General features: G+C 53.3%; 1 protein-coding gene across 3 annotated transcripts in view; it reads right to left on the bottom strand.

Annotated features, from left to right (window-relative positions):
- BSN (bassoon presynaptic cytomatrix protein) overlaps positions 1–13,027 on the bottom strand; it is a 97,776-nt gene that overhangs the window by 22,195 nt on the left and 62,554 nt on the right. For all 3 annotated transcript variants that reach the window (XR_005989074.1, XR_005989075.1, XM_041764031.1), the window contains exon 3: positions 6,422–7,300. Coding sequence is in view for 1 of the 3 variants with exons in the window: in XM_041764031.1 (XP_041619965.1) it covers positions 6,422–7,300 (879 nt within the window). In the remaining 2 variants the exon portion in view is untranslated. The remainder of the gene's footprint in view (positions 1–6,421; positions 7,301–13,027) is intronic.

The raw sequence follows: 13,027 nt of genomic DNA, 5'->3' as shown, positions 1-13,027 counted from the left end.
CTTCTCCAGAGTCAGGGCTCCTCCTTGGCAAGACTGGACGTCCTACCTTGGCCCACAGGGCATGAGGTAGGAAAGAGGGTAACCACATACCCATGTCTGCTCTTACCCCAGAGGAAGGGGGCAGAGACATGCTCTGACTTTCCTGCTGCTGCTCCTCCTCCCAGGCTTCCACCAGCAGCTTGGCTATTAGGCTGGGCCATTAGGAGAACTACAAGACTCAGAACCATAGAATCACAGAGCCAGGAGACAGGGCAGGGAGGTGGCCCTTGGCCCTTGCCACCCCAAAGTGGGCTGACGGCCTTGACACCCTTCCATGGCACACTGCCCTGAGCCTATGTCAGACCCTAGCCCACCTGGCAGACCCTTGGAAGCATGGTACCCCCAGGGTGCCTGCCCTCAGCTTGGCATCCTCAGGCCACCATGGCAGATGCCACATCAATGATTCTGCCCTGGTTTCCTGCCTACAGACCACATATTACATCCCTGCCCTGGGCTCCAGTAGAGGCCATGCCAGCAGGTGGCAGGCTCCTGGTGTATGTTGAGGGATAGGCCTACTCCATGGGCTTGTTACTCAGGGCCTTGAGATTGCTCCCTGATATTGGAGTTCTGACTCTGCCCCAAGGCCCAATTTCATGCATAGGTCCTGAGCAGAGAGGCCCAACTATAGAGGGTGACCCTTCAGAAGTTGTACATGTACTCATCTACTGTTCCCTGCGGGGCCTAGCCCTAGCACCATTACTAACCCCCATGGACCTTATCTGATCCTCTACATCTCCCTGACACAAACTGCTAGGAAGCAATGGGTGCTGGCTACTTGCTGAGTCTTGGGCTCATTTGTCTTGGTCATCCCTAGAGGTGTCTGGGGAGAATGCTAGACAGGCTGATCCCAGGCCCTGAGAAAGACAGGGCATGGAAGAACACAGAGCTTGAGCCTGAAATCCTGCCCACATGCCCCCAATGTCAGCTGGGGTAATTGTGGAAATCCCTCCATATCAAAGAGGAGTGTGAGATGACAAAGAGACCCTGGCAAGGTAAGAAGGGTGTATGCAGAGGCCAAGATAATTCTAGAAATGAGAAAAGCCCCAGGATCAGCAAGATCACCACCCATAGGGTCTGGGTGTTAGGGTCTGGGCCCATATTGGGGGCTGGTCTATGGCAACATTGTCCTGACTCTACTTTGGGTCCCTGAATGCAGCTACTCCAGGTTAGGCCTTTCAAGTTTAGGTCCTCTGCCCTGGCTCACCCTGGTGGCTTCACAAACCTCTGAGCCCTACCTCTGGCCTGCAGACCCCACCCCAGAAGCAACAGTCCCCACTGAAGCAAGGGCACCTTGGAAGGATAGTCTGAATGGAGGTGACAGACCTCATGCCAGGGGCTCAGAGCCAGCCCACGCAGCAGCCTGCTCACCTAAGCCCAGAGGCCCAACCCTTAGCAGAGCATGTCACTTGTGGTCACACGCTCCCCAGGGTTTTGTTCCTTCCCACGCTATTCATGGAGGCAGCCAGGCTGCAGAAGGGGCTGCCCAGTTGGTCCTCTTGCTCCTGGCTCTGTTATAGCAGTCAACCAGGAAGGGAGGGAAGGCAGGCGGTGGGGAGGCATGTGAGGTAATGGCTAAAAATAAATAGCTGACCTGGCTGCTGGAGGCCCTTCCCCAGCTCTCGGGAGGCTGGGGGGAGAAGAGTACAGAGCACTGGAGCCTGTAGGTGAGGGAGCCTGAGGAGAGCTGGCCCCAGACCTAAGTCTTCTGGGGAATGGGGATGGGGTAGGATGCAAGCCACAGGGAGGTTCTATGCCTGGGGGATGGAATACAGGTCTCGATTTCTTTATTCTCTCAGCTCTCATCTCTGCCCCCCACAGCACGCCTGCCTCCCCCACCCCTGCTCATTCATTCCATTATTCCACTCATTCATTCATTCACTCTCCCCATTTGTGTTCATTCCCTCATTCATTCATTCACTTGCACACTCTCTCTTATACTCTTCCATCCAAGCCCCAGCCAGCCCCAGCCTTCAGGGAGCTGCTGCCTGCTTCCCCTCTGTCTGTCCCCCTTGCCAAGTGGACAGATGATCTGGAGCCTGGGAATGGACCGCAAGAGGCTTGATGGCCATTTCTGCCTTGTCTCCCTCTGGGGGCAGGAAGGTAGGAATGCCCCACAGCAATCACCATCTAATGGTGGGAGGTGGGGTCAGAGTGAAGAAGAGGAAACGAGTTGTCAGAGAGTTGGTGGAGTATCCCACAGGCGGAAGAGCCCTGCTGCCTTCCAGGACCACTGGCTGCTGTGCCTCAAGGCCATGGTTACCTGGTGAGGCTGAAATGGACATTAGGCATCCTCCTTGCACTGCCTCCCATCATCTGAACAATCCTGCAGAAAACAATCTATGTATGTGGAGCTGGCCTGTGTTGGTTTAATTACAGTGCATGGGCCTAATTAACACCCCATGGCTGGCTGCTGGGCCCAACATATCCCCATCCCCAGCCTTACTGCCAGACAAGGGGCAGTAGATGAGAAATCCAGAGAAAAGATGCTTAGACATAAAGAGCTCTAGGCTCAGGACACCAGACTACAGGCATGACCATCATTAGTGTTACTGTTCTCCTGATGTTGCAACCCTGTCCCTCCCTGTCCCTGGACATGCTTAAGCTTCTCCTTTCTGGGCCTCTCCTCTGATAAGAAGAATCCTCCCTGATATCCCCAACATGTGCCTTTCTGGCAGGGCTGTGCTCTCCTCATGCTCTAGTACCAAATGTGTCCATTCCTTATGGGGCATCCCTCATCCTGCGCTGGCCACTGGGTTGATTCACACCCAGGTAGTTGGGGGCTAGTGGGGACTATTTCTCCCCTATGGAAACTCTATTAGGACACTCCGGTTCCAATCTCCTGGCTGTGTGTTGGACCTTGCATAAGTATCTGAAGTATGGCGCTCTGCTAATTCTCCCAGAAACCTAAGAGGGAGTGCTATCATCTCCATTCCACATGGAGGAGACAGGACTCCCTGAGATCACCACCCCCAGAGGCAGATGCCAGCCTCTCATCTGGTACCCCCACTGCAGCCCCTGCCTCAAATAAGCCCAGCCCCACATATCACAGATGCCAGGCCCTTTGCCCAGGGAGGCCCAACTTCTCAAGGGTATGGCTGGTATTTTGGCAATTATAATAAGATCAGAAACTGGTGCTGTTACTATAACATTTCCAATTCCACTAATTTCTTCACAAACTCTATTTTTAACCGAAAGCCAATTAAAAATTAAGCCAGAGGGTACTATTATCCTTCAAAAAGATAAATAGGTAAAAAAAATTTGGAATCAACAACTCTTAATTATGAAATGACTCACTAAATAGCACTATGGTTATTTTTTTCAGAGGAAATTTCAGAGGGATAAGAGATCTAGTTTTCCTGCTTCCTTCATTGTATGCTCTGGACTCCCTGTCTAGAAAGAAGGTAAAAGTTTTATAGCTCTGAGTTGGGAAATTCCCAACCCAACAGCCCAGACAGTTGGCTCTGGTCTTGGATGGAGCCACAGCAGGTCTAACAGGCCTATGGGGAGCTCGCAGTGGGGCTTCCCTGGTTCATCCCTCACTCAAGTTCCCAGCCTTCAAGCAGACAGGGTTCCCTCTGCCTCACACTAGGCACACACAGGCAGGCTGACCTCAGTTAGCTAGGTGTGGGGGAGACAGCCAGGGCAGACCAACCCCTACCTGCTGGCCCTGCCACCTCACTCCCAAGGCACAATGTGTCTAGGACACCTGCTGAGAAATCAGGAGGCTCTAACCAAAAACACACAAAGTAGGTCACAGGGAAGCACACAATTGCTTCGGATGTCAAGCGGCCGTTTGCTGAGGTGAGATCAAAGAAGTCCCACAGCCTGCTTACAGTGAAGAAAAGCAACAACGCTAGTGGGAACCATAAGAAAAAGGCATCATGGGATCCCTGGGTGGTGCAGTGGTTTGGCGCCTGCCTTTGGCCCAGGGTGCGATCCTGGAGACCCGGGATCGAATCCCACGTTGGGCTCCCAGTGCATGGAGCCTGCTTCTCCCTCTGCCTGTGTCTCTGCCTCTCTCTCTCTCTCTGTGTGACTATCATAAATAAATAAAAATTAAAAAAAAAAAAGAAGGCATCATGGCTGCCCACCCACACCTTCCCCAGGAACCCCCTGGAAATAGCAGCATTAACCAGCAGAGCCTTGGGACTCCCAGGTAGCTCAGTAGGCCAAGCGTCTGATCTGATTTCAGCTCAGGTCTTGATCTCAGGGTTGTGAGTTCAAGCCCTGCTCTGGGCTCTGCTGGGCATGGAGCCTACTAAAAAAAAAAAAAAGAAAAGAAAAGAAGTGAAATGAAACATGGCTTAAGCAGAGCCATGAGGAGAAAGGAGTCAGAAAAACAGTCTGACTGCTGTTAGAAGCAAGCAGCAAGGAAGCAGAGGTCTCAGGGTGGGGAGAAGCTAGGACCAGGACACCAGTGGCTCTGCCATTAGGCCCATGGAACCTATCAGATTCGGCAGTGGCAAGGGTGGTTCTGGCCAAGGGGGTGGCAATGGGGCAGGACATAGAGACACCAAGATATGCAGGACAATTTTCATCAACATCTCAGAGCTGTAAAACCTTTAGCTTCTTTCTAGACAGGGAGTTCAGAGCATACAATGAAGGAAGCAGGAAAACTAGATAGATCCCTTTTCCCTCTGAAATTTTCTCTGAAAAACTAAGCTGGGGCAGGAGGTGATGTTGGCTATCAAGAAGCAGAAGTCCCAGAGTCCAGGAAGGTGACAACCAAGCAGCTCATGAGAGGCTTGGATCAGGCATTTGGATGCCCAACCAGAGTCGGCTTGTGACTGGTACGTGTTTGAGCAGAATCAGCAGTTCCCCTGGCCTGGCCAAGGGGCTGCTGAAAGGAGCTGTCAGGAGCATTTACACTCCTGGTCAGACACAGTTTTCCCCTTCCCTCTGTGTGTGTCCTGCTGAATGAAATGTGGGCCAGGAGGTATCTCAGGGATAAGAGTCCCCCAATCTGGGCTAGCTTAGCAGTCCAACAGTCCCTTAGCATCAGGGTGTCCTACTCAATGGCAGTGAGTGTGTGGCTGGCAGTCTCTGGACTGGAGTCCCTCTGGCTCTGTGGTGGCCCCTTGGTATCCCCTCCCCACCCTAGTCAGCCAGGCCAGCTGTCCTCCAGTGAGCCACTGGATCTAGGGCTTGAGAAGTGGCAGTATGGGGCATGGAGGGCCACATGGGCATCATGGGACACGATCACTTTTCTTCATTAGAGCTGCCTCTTTCTGCATGTTGGAAAATATGGCCTATGATAGCCAAAGCAGTCTTCCTTATCACAATGGGCTGCTCCAATGGAAGCCTGACCCAAGACAAGTCAGAACAAGCTGTCAGAAGCTCCCCTGCCCCACTACAGACCATTCATGGCTCAGCCTAGGAGACCCAAAGGCTCAAGTGGCTGCCCATGTACAGGAGGAAGGGCTTTGGCTTGACCATCTCCTGATGTGACACAGCTGGGGATGCATGCATCCATCTGTCAAGATGATCCAATCACTCATCTTGACCCTAACAGCACTCTATAGAATGGGACACACCAGTTATGCCCAAGGCAGCCAAGGCAGGGTTCACATGGATGGCTCTGGGCAAGGCAGAATGAGTAAGGGGAGGAGCACAAGCAGCCTCCAGGCTCAGGCTCATCCAGCTCTGCCCAGGACCTCTGCAACTTCTGAGCCTTCCAAGCTCGGCTCTAAGCTTTGACAGAACACTAGGCCTCGTATTCTTTTCCATCCAGCTCTCCACAGTGCCCAGAACCCTTCCCAGGACAAAGGACTGCAGGGAGACAGGCCCCAACCCTAACAACTCAAATTTCCCTATGGGTAAGAAGAACATCTCTGAGCATCCCCACAAGCAGCCCCAGGGAGAACCACGCCCAGCTAAAGGAAAATATGTGGCTCAAAGACTATGGCTTTGACAAGTGGGCAGTAACATCAATGACCTCAAAAGAGGGGGTGGAGGGAGGTTACCCCCTGGCTGGGCTGGAGGTAACCCTTCAAACCCCTGTTTGGGTCACAGACCGAGGGCACGAGTCTTCCTACCTGAGCAGGGGAGATTAGCATCTTTCATCAGGCCAGGCTAGTGGCTGGGAATGGGGTAGCCAGTTCAGGGCCTCCCAAACTTGGCTACTTCTGAGCCAGGCCTCAGGGCACCGGGTAGCTGGTAAGAGGCGGCAGGCAACATTAGAAGCAAGCTGTGCCAGTTAGTTTTCTGAATGGAACAACAAGCCTCGGGCAGGGACAGAAGGAGCATGGCCCCTCTTAGCTGCATAGAGGCAGCCCTGCGACTGCTGAAGACCCAACTCTCTGCAGCTCTCTCTGGCTCCCATGCCTCCAAGTCTTGGGCTTTCACGAAGGCCCAAGGGAACATGCTTGGTGCAGCTTCTTACCTCTACCAGGTGGGGCGTCGGGTTGAAGCCACACAGGTTGCACACCTGGAGCTTGCAGGTGGTACAGGTGTTATAGTTGGCTGGGCCCTTGCCGCCCACGTTGAGCTCAGCTTGGCACAGCGGGCAGGTGGCCTTTTCCTTCGGCATGGTCTTTGGCTTGGCAGTAGCCCTGGTTGCTGCCTGGTGTTCTGTTCTGCCATGCTTTGGACTAGTTGTCCCCCCAGTTCTTGCCAGGGCTCCAGGTCCTGGTCCGGGACCTGTTCGAGCTCCAGGCTCAGTTTTGGCTCCAGGTAGTGGCCCAGGCCCTGAGCCTGGGGGTCTCGGACCAGCCTCCTTGCTGGCATCACTGAAGACGATCTTGGGTGGTCCTTTGCTGGGGGCGGCCTGGCCCTGGGGCTCAGCCTCGGGTTGTACAGACATGAGGGTACTTGCCTGGGTCAGCAGTGACGCACCAAGGCCAAAGAGCTTCCCAGTGAGGCCCTCCTGGGTCTGCTCAGCAGCACCAGGCCCAGGGGGCACTGTGGTGGCACTTTTGGCCAGGCCCTCTCCTGCAGGTGGCCTGGGCTCCACTGTGGAAGGCTTGATGGGGAGAGAGGGTTGAGGAGACGCCCTCCCCACCTCTGGAGGGGCAGCTGCTTGGGCAGGCCCCGGCACTGAGGTGGCCCTGGCTGTCTCGGCCTGGCGGGGGCCAGGCTGTGGTCCCCCTGGGCCCTGTGATCTCTCTTGCTCCGGCTTCCCCAGGGGCTGTTTGGCTGGGGACTGGGCAGGAGACAGGGCTGGGGAGTGCAGCTGCTGCTGGCTCTTGGAGCGAGGCGCAGTGGTCATGTCCATCCCCAGAGCCCTCTGCATCTGGCAGTTCAGACAGAGCCATTCCTTCACCTGAGGAGGAAGTATCATGGTTATCAGGGTAGTCAGGACTGGTGGTACCCAGAGCTCAGGTCACTTCAGGCCCCACAGCAGCCAGGGCCAGCTCCAAGCATAGACAGGAGCGGCAAGGCCTGCTTAGGTGTTTCTGGGCTGCCAAGGGACAGAGCTGAAGGGATGATGGCACTGCCCTGACCTCTGGGAGCTGCCAGGTGCCTGGAGCAGAACAGGGGCAGTCACACACTCCCTACCCCCCAATCATCAATCCACTGCCTGCCAGACCCTCCTGCTCAAGTGTTCTCCTTACTGCCTACCTACCGGCTATACCTCTGATCTGTGTACATTGTTCTACCCCACGAACCCCCCCTCACCGATGGTCCTCAAGGCCTCCAAGTGGTCACTCTCCTTCCCCTGCTGCCCCCTTTGGGCCACTTCCACACAGCAGCCAGCTTGATCTTTTAAAACATAAACCAGGAGGAAAAAGATAACCTTAGTATAGTGCCTGGTGTATAATAGATGTTCATTAAAAACTTTCAGAATGAATAAATAAATGAAGAGTAACAGGAGGGAGAACAAGGTATAGAAAATAAAAAGAAACCATGAACTCTGTCCTGGAGGAGCTTGGAGCCTAGCTGAGGACACGAGATGGATGTGAACAATCTGGAGAGCAAAGTGATGCCACATAAGTGATGATGTAAGTAGAATGAAAAAGCCTTTTTTTTCCCCTTAAGCAAGACATATTTTTTAAGAAAATGGGATAATCTGTGCCTCTAGAACAAATAAGTATGTGCTGCTATTCCTGTGATGGATGCGTAGTTTCCTCTCTGCATCAATACCTCCCTGAGTAAAGTGAGTGGAAGACTCGGGTTGGGCCAATCACTGGTTTCAGCAAGGGGTGCAGGGCTTGACACGTGACCTTGCAAACAGGGCTAATCAGAGCCCTTCTGTGTTACTTAGTAAATGAACAACAGGAGAAAGAGGGTCTTTTTTCCCTTGGGATTACTCAGGGAGAATGTAGCTATGGAGTGGTCAATAGCCTTCTTTCCCAGCATGCAGAGAGATGCTAAGGATGATGTCAATAGAGTCAGAAGTGGAGCCAAAGTAAGGAGAAAGGAGCAGAGCCAATGATTTTGTTTAATTTCCTGGATTTAGCTATGCCTTAAGTCTACCCTTAGACTTCCAGTTACATGAGCCAATAATATTTTTTTCCTCCAAAAAATCTAGATACAAATCAGAGCAAATCACTAACAGGCTCAAATCCCTTAGGGGAGTCCTATCATGCACGCCATGGGAACTCACCATGGCCCACGAGACCCTACGGCCCACCCCAGCCCATCCCTCTCTCTGGCCTCCTTCCCTCCCGTCCCCTCTTAGCAGTCTCACCCCAAATATACTGGGCCTCCTGTTCTGCCTGCTAGTCCTCTGAGCTCACTTCTGTAGCCAGGGCCTCTGCCTTCACAATTTTCCCTGCCACTGGGGTGGGTAGCTATACAGGTCTCAGATCTCCCCATCAGGGACCTCTCTGGCCACACAATCTAACATACCCCTCCCAAGCACCCTGTAGCTAATCACCCAATATTTGTTTTTGTCACGGTGCTCATTCTCTCCCGAAGTATCTACTAATATGTTTCTCTGGGTAGTTTCCCATCTCCCCACTCAACTGAGAAGCTCCTGAGGTGTTCTCAGGACTGTGCTCAGTATGTGGTACAGAGCAGGGCTCATTCCAGAGAGGCCTGTTGTGGGATTAATCGCAGCAACCTATTACTAGGGGGCAAGGTTCCCACAAGGCCAAAGTCATATGAGATTGGAGATTCAGTGCCCCAATGAGGAGGCATCTCCTTTTCAACCAGACCTGAGACCGGAGGCCAAGGTTGCTCCATCTAGGCTTGTAGCCAGAGCCTTTGAAAGCACCATGGTGGCCCAGTCACCAGGGAAAGGTGCAATCCAGTTCCTGAGGCAGAAGGACCCTTCTATCCATCCTCAGGAGTGCCTTCAGTCCTGCTCTCCACCTTGAGGTGTCCACAGGGCTGAACAGCTGCTGCTTTAGCTGACTTGCCAGCTGTGAAGTCTGGGTGTGGCTTCTTGCCCTGTAGCCCAAGAGCAGCAAGCAAGGAGGGGAGAAGGCTGCACTCTGGCAAGCACTCTCCTGTGCCCAGCACCACACAGGGTGTGTCCACAGGCAACCTTTCATTTTGTCTTCGCAGTAGAGAAATTAAGGTCTGATATAATTTAACCACATGCTTTTGTGGTTAACCAGCTAGGAAGTAGTGCTGTGGGTAAAACCAGCCCTGCCAGCCTGGCCCAGCTCCTGAGCCGCAGGGTGGAGCCTGGTACTTTCTGCATTCCTGCCTCTTCCAAAGGCCAGCAGCCTCGTGCAGGTCAAGTCATGTGCCTAGAAGTCCCCTCTGCAAAACACTGCCAGAATCCTCAAAGACCGGTTCCAGAAATCCCAAGAACAGAGATGCCAAAGCACTGGGGTAGGTAAGAAGTCATCCCCTCCAGCTGGGAACTGTCAACTCATCTAGATGTTTTTGGAGACCCAAGGAAGCTTTGTCTACATTTGGAGAGAGAAAGCCTCAGAGGAAGCAATTTGTGTCCCTAGGACTCAGTCCAAAGACCCCTTTAGAAAGGTCACTCTTGGCTAGGAGGGCTCACTGCCACCAGAGTTGGAGTTCCCAGGGGCAAGCTGTTTCTGTTCCCCCTGAGAGGGACCCTTGGAGCCTCCTGAGGGGAGGCCCAGGCCCTGGCCCAGGGCAGCAGCCAGAGACTCAGTTCCTGCAGCAGGTGCCCATTGCACACCCAAGGCTCCATTGCTATCATGCACCTGCAGGCTACAGCACGCCCTGGGACTTTCTGAGAAGAGGGATCTGGGAGGTAAAGCTCCTTATCCTGGGACTTCAGAGTGAGGCTCCTTTAGGTTCTGGAAAGGGTTGAATAAGGGCATGTGCTAACACTCCTGCACTCACCACCAGAACCTTCCCTTACCCAGCCTCTGTCACCCAGGCTGTCACAGGCACTCACCTAAAATAGAACCTCTCCAAGAAACAGCTAAAACACCCCTCAGTGACTCATAGCCCAGATGGGCACAGCTATTTCTATCCAGCCTCCTCTAGACGGTGAGGAGCCTTGACCACACCCTTTACCAGCCCCACCCAGGCTCAGGTCCAGGCAGATAGGCCCAACATGAGAGACCTCCTGGGGAGGACACTGGAAGCAGAGCTCTCTGAACCCAGCAAGACTTTCCTCTGCCTCCCTGATAGATTTCAGGAGTCTGATCTGAGGAGCTCAGCCTCAGCTTCTTCCTTCCTGCTTCAAGGTCATCATCCCTGTGTTAGGGGGATGGAGCCCATCCACTGGACAAGGAGAGAGATGGCCATGAACCCCCAGCCCACTTGCCCACCGAGGCTGGGCATACATGGCCAGGCCTGTGGCAAAACTCTTCAGCCCTGGGACCAGCAGCAGTGAGAGCCTTCCTCACCTATATGTGTCTGTGGTTCCTTGGTGCCCTCCAATCCAGCTGCCCACCAGAATCACAGGGAATAGCCTTCTATTAGTGTGACAGAAATCTCTCTTAGAGTCCTGCTGTCTACTACTTCTGTGAGCCTGACCTGGCAGAGCCAAGAGATGAGTAGGTCATCATGTCCCAAGATCCAGAGGTGAGTTAAGAGGACTTCCCAGGACTACACTGAACTAAATGGCTCTGCCAGACACTAGCTTTTGTCAGGCTGACCCTTCTTGCCAGCAAGGAAGCCTATGCTGCCATTTCAGCATCCATTTCATGCATGGACACCTGCACTCTCTGCCTGGTGAGGGCCCAAGCAGCAATAGGGATGGGAAGGCTTAGTGTGGCATGCAGGCGGGTGCCACAGGGTTCCAGAGGGTGGAGCACATTAATCTAGAGCTGGATTAATTAATCAGCCAGGCCCGGGCCATGGGGAAGCCCTGGGAAACTGCCCCGCATGTGAGGCCAGGATTTGGGGAGTGGAGGCTGAATCTGTTACTTGGGGCTGGAAAGGCTCACTGACCTGGAGCTCCATGAAATGGAAAGAATCCATCCCCTTGCTGATCCCTACAAACACCTTTCCACCTCTCATGTCCAACTCTTCCCAGCCTTCCCTAGACAGCCTCTCCTCCCTCCTAGGCCTTCCATAGTTCCCTGTAAAACATCCTTTCCTGACCAAGCCAACTTCCCTGCACTCTCTACACACAGACACACACACGGACATACACACGGACATACTCACAGACACACAAACACACATGGACACATACACACACATCAACACACACAGACACACACAAATGTATGCAGACACACGCATGGACATACACATGGATACACACACACAGACACACACTGTCTTCTTGGTTTGCCATCGACCTCTCCAGGAAAAAACTGCACTCCCTGGACTTCAGAATGTGGCAACAGCTCACCCTCCCTTTAAAGTCCCTGGGAGGGACACCTGGGTAGCTCAGCGGTTGAGTGCCTGCCTTCGGCTCAGAGCATAGTCCCGGGCCCGGGGATTGAGTCCCACATTGGGCTCCCTGCGAGGAGCCTACTTCTCCCTCTGCCTATGTCTCTGCCTCTCTCTCTCTCTCTCTCTCTCTCTCTCTCTCTCTCCCTCTCTCACTTACTCTGTGTGTGTCTCATGAATAAGTAAATAAAATCTTTAAAAAAAAAGTCCCTTGGAGCCCCGGGGCTGAGCCCTTAGTTTCCCCACCTTTCCCTTTCTAGCTGCTGTTGCCTTCCAGACCCCCATCCTGGCCACTAGTTCTCAAAAGCTCTGGGCCCCTGTCTTTCAGGCTTCCACTGAACTGACTTCCATAGTCATTACAGACGACAACCACTAGGCTGACTCTATCCCTTGGCCTCACCCTCAAACTCATTATCACCCCAAATCATCTCCTTCAAAATCACCCTGTATCTGTCCTCCAGCCTTCTAGGTCACTTCCTGGGCCACCCCACTGTAGCAGTCCTTGGGCCTTGCGGGGACCCCACCCACTGGGCCTCTGCTTTCTGCTCCTACACTGGTCCTCTGCCTTCACATCTTTTCCTGCCCAGTTCAATCTCTGGTCCACCATGCAGTCACTCCACCACATGTCTGTGTTCTCTTGACCTATGTCTGCGCTCTCTTGGCCTTTGTCTGCTTCAGAACTAGATCCAACTACATACCTTTTTTCTCTGGGCCTCTACCCAAACAGATAAAGGGGCACTAGGCAAATGGGCTCTACTGTACATTAGCTTATGTCCCAACTTCTCCTGGGCCCCCATACCTGCTTGGTTAATTAATTCACTCCCTCTCTCCAGAGAGCTTTTGTCCACAATGGCTGGTTCAGTTTCTCCTGCCCTCCTCCCCTTCTGGCTCAAACCACTGCCCTGCTTCCAATGTCTTCAAGAGGAGCTGCACAATAGGCTGCCTCCTCCACACTCAGGATCTAGACCTGCTTCTTTAGGGGCCCCAATCCTTCAACCACACCTCTCTCCTCTCCTTCTCGATCAGGCTTCTCAAGACTTGTCACATAGATGACCCTCAAAAAATGCTATGCTGAGTGAAAGAAGCCTTATCCAAAAGAGCACATTCGGGCAGCCCCTGTGGCGCAGCGGTTTAGCGCCACCCGCAGCCTAGGGCGTGATCCTGGAGACCCTGGATCGAGTCCCACGTCGGGCTCTCTGTATGGTGCCTGCTTCTCCCTCTGCCTGTGTCTCTGCCTCTCTCTCTCTCTGTCTCTATGAATAAATAA

Source organism: Vulpes lagopus, chromosome 7 (genome assembly GCF_018345385.1).
Source record: "Vulpes lagopus strain Blue_001 chromosome 7, ASM1834538v1, whole genome shotgun sequence".
Taxonomy (NCBI): Eukaryota; Metazoa; Chordata; class Mammalia; order Carnivora; family Canidae; genus Vulpes; species Vulpes lagopus.
Note: the sequence above shows the minus strand (reverse complement) of the source record. Positions and strands in the feature narration are given on the sequence as shown.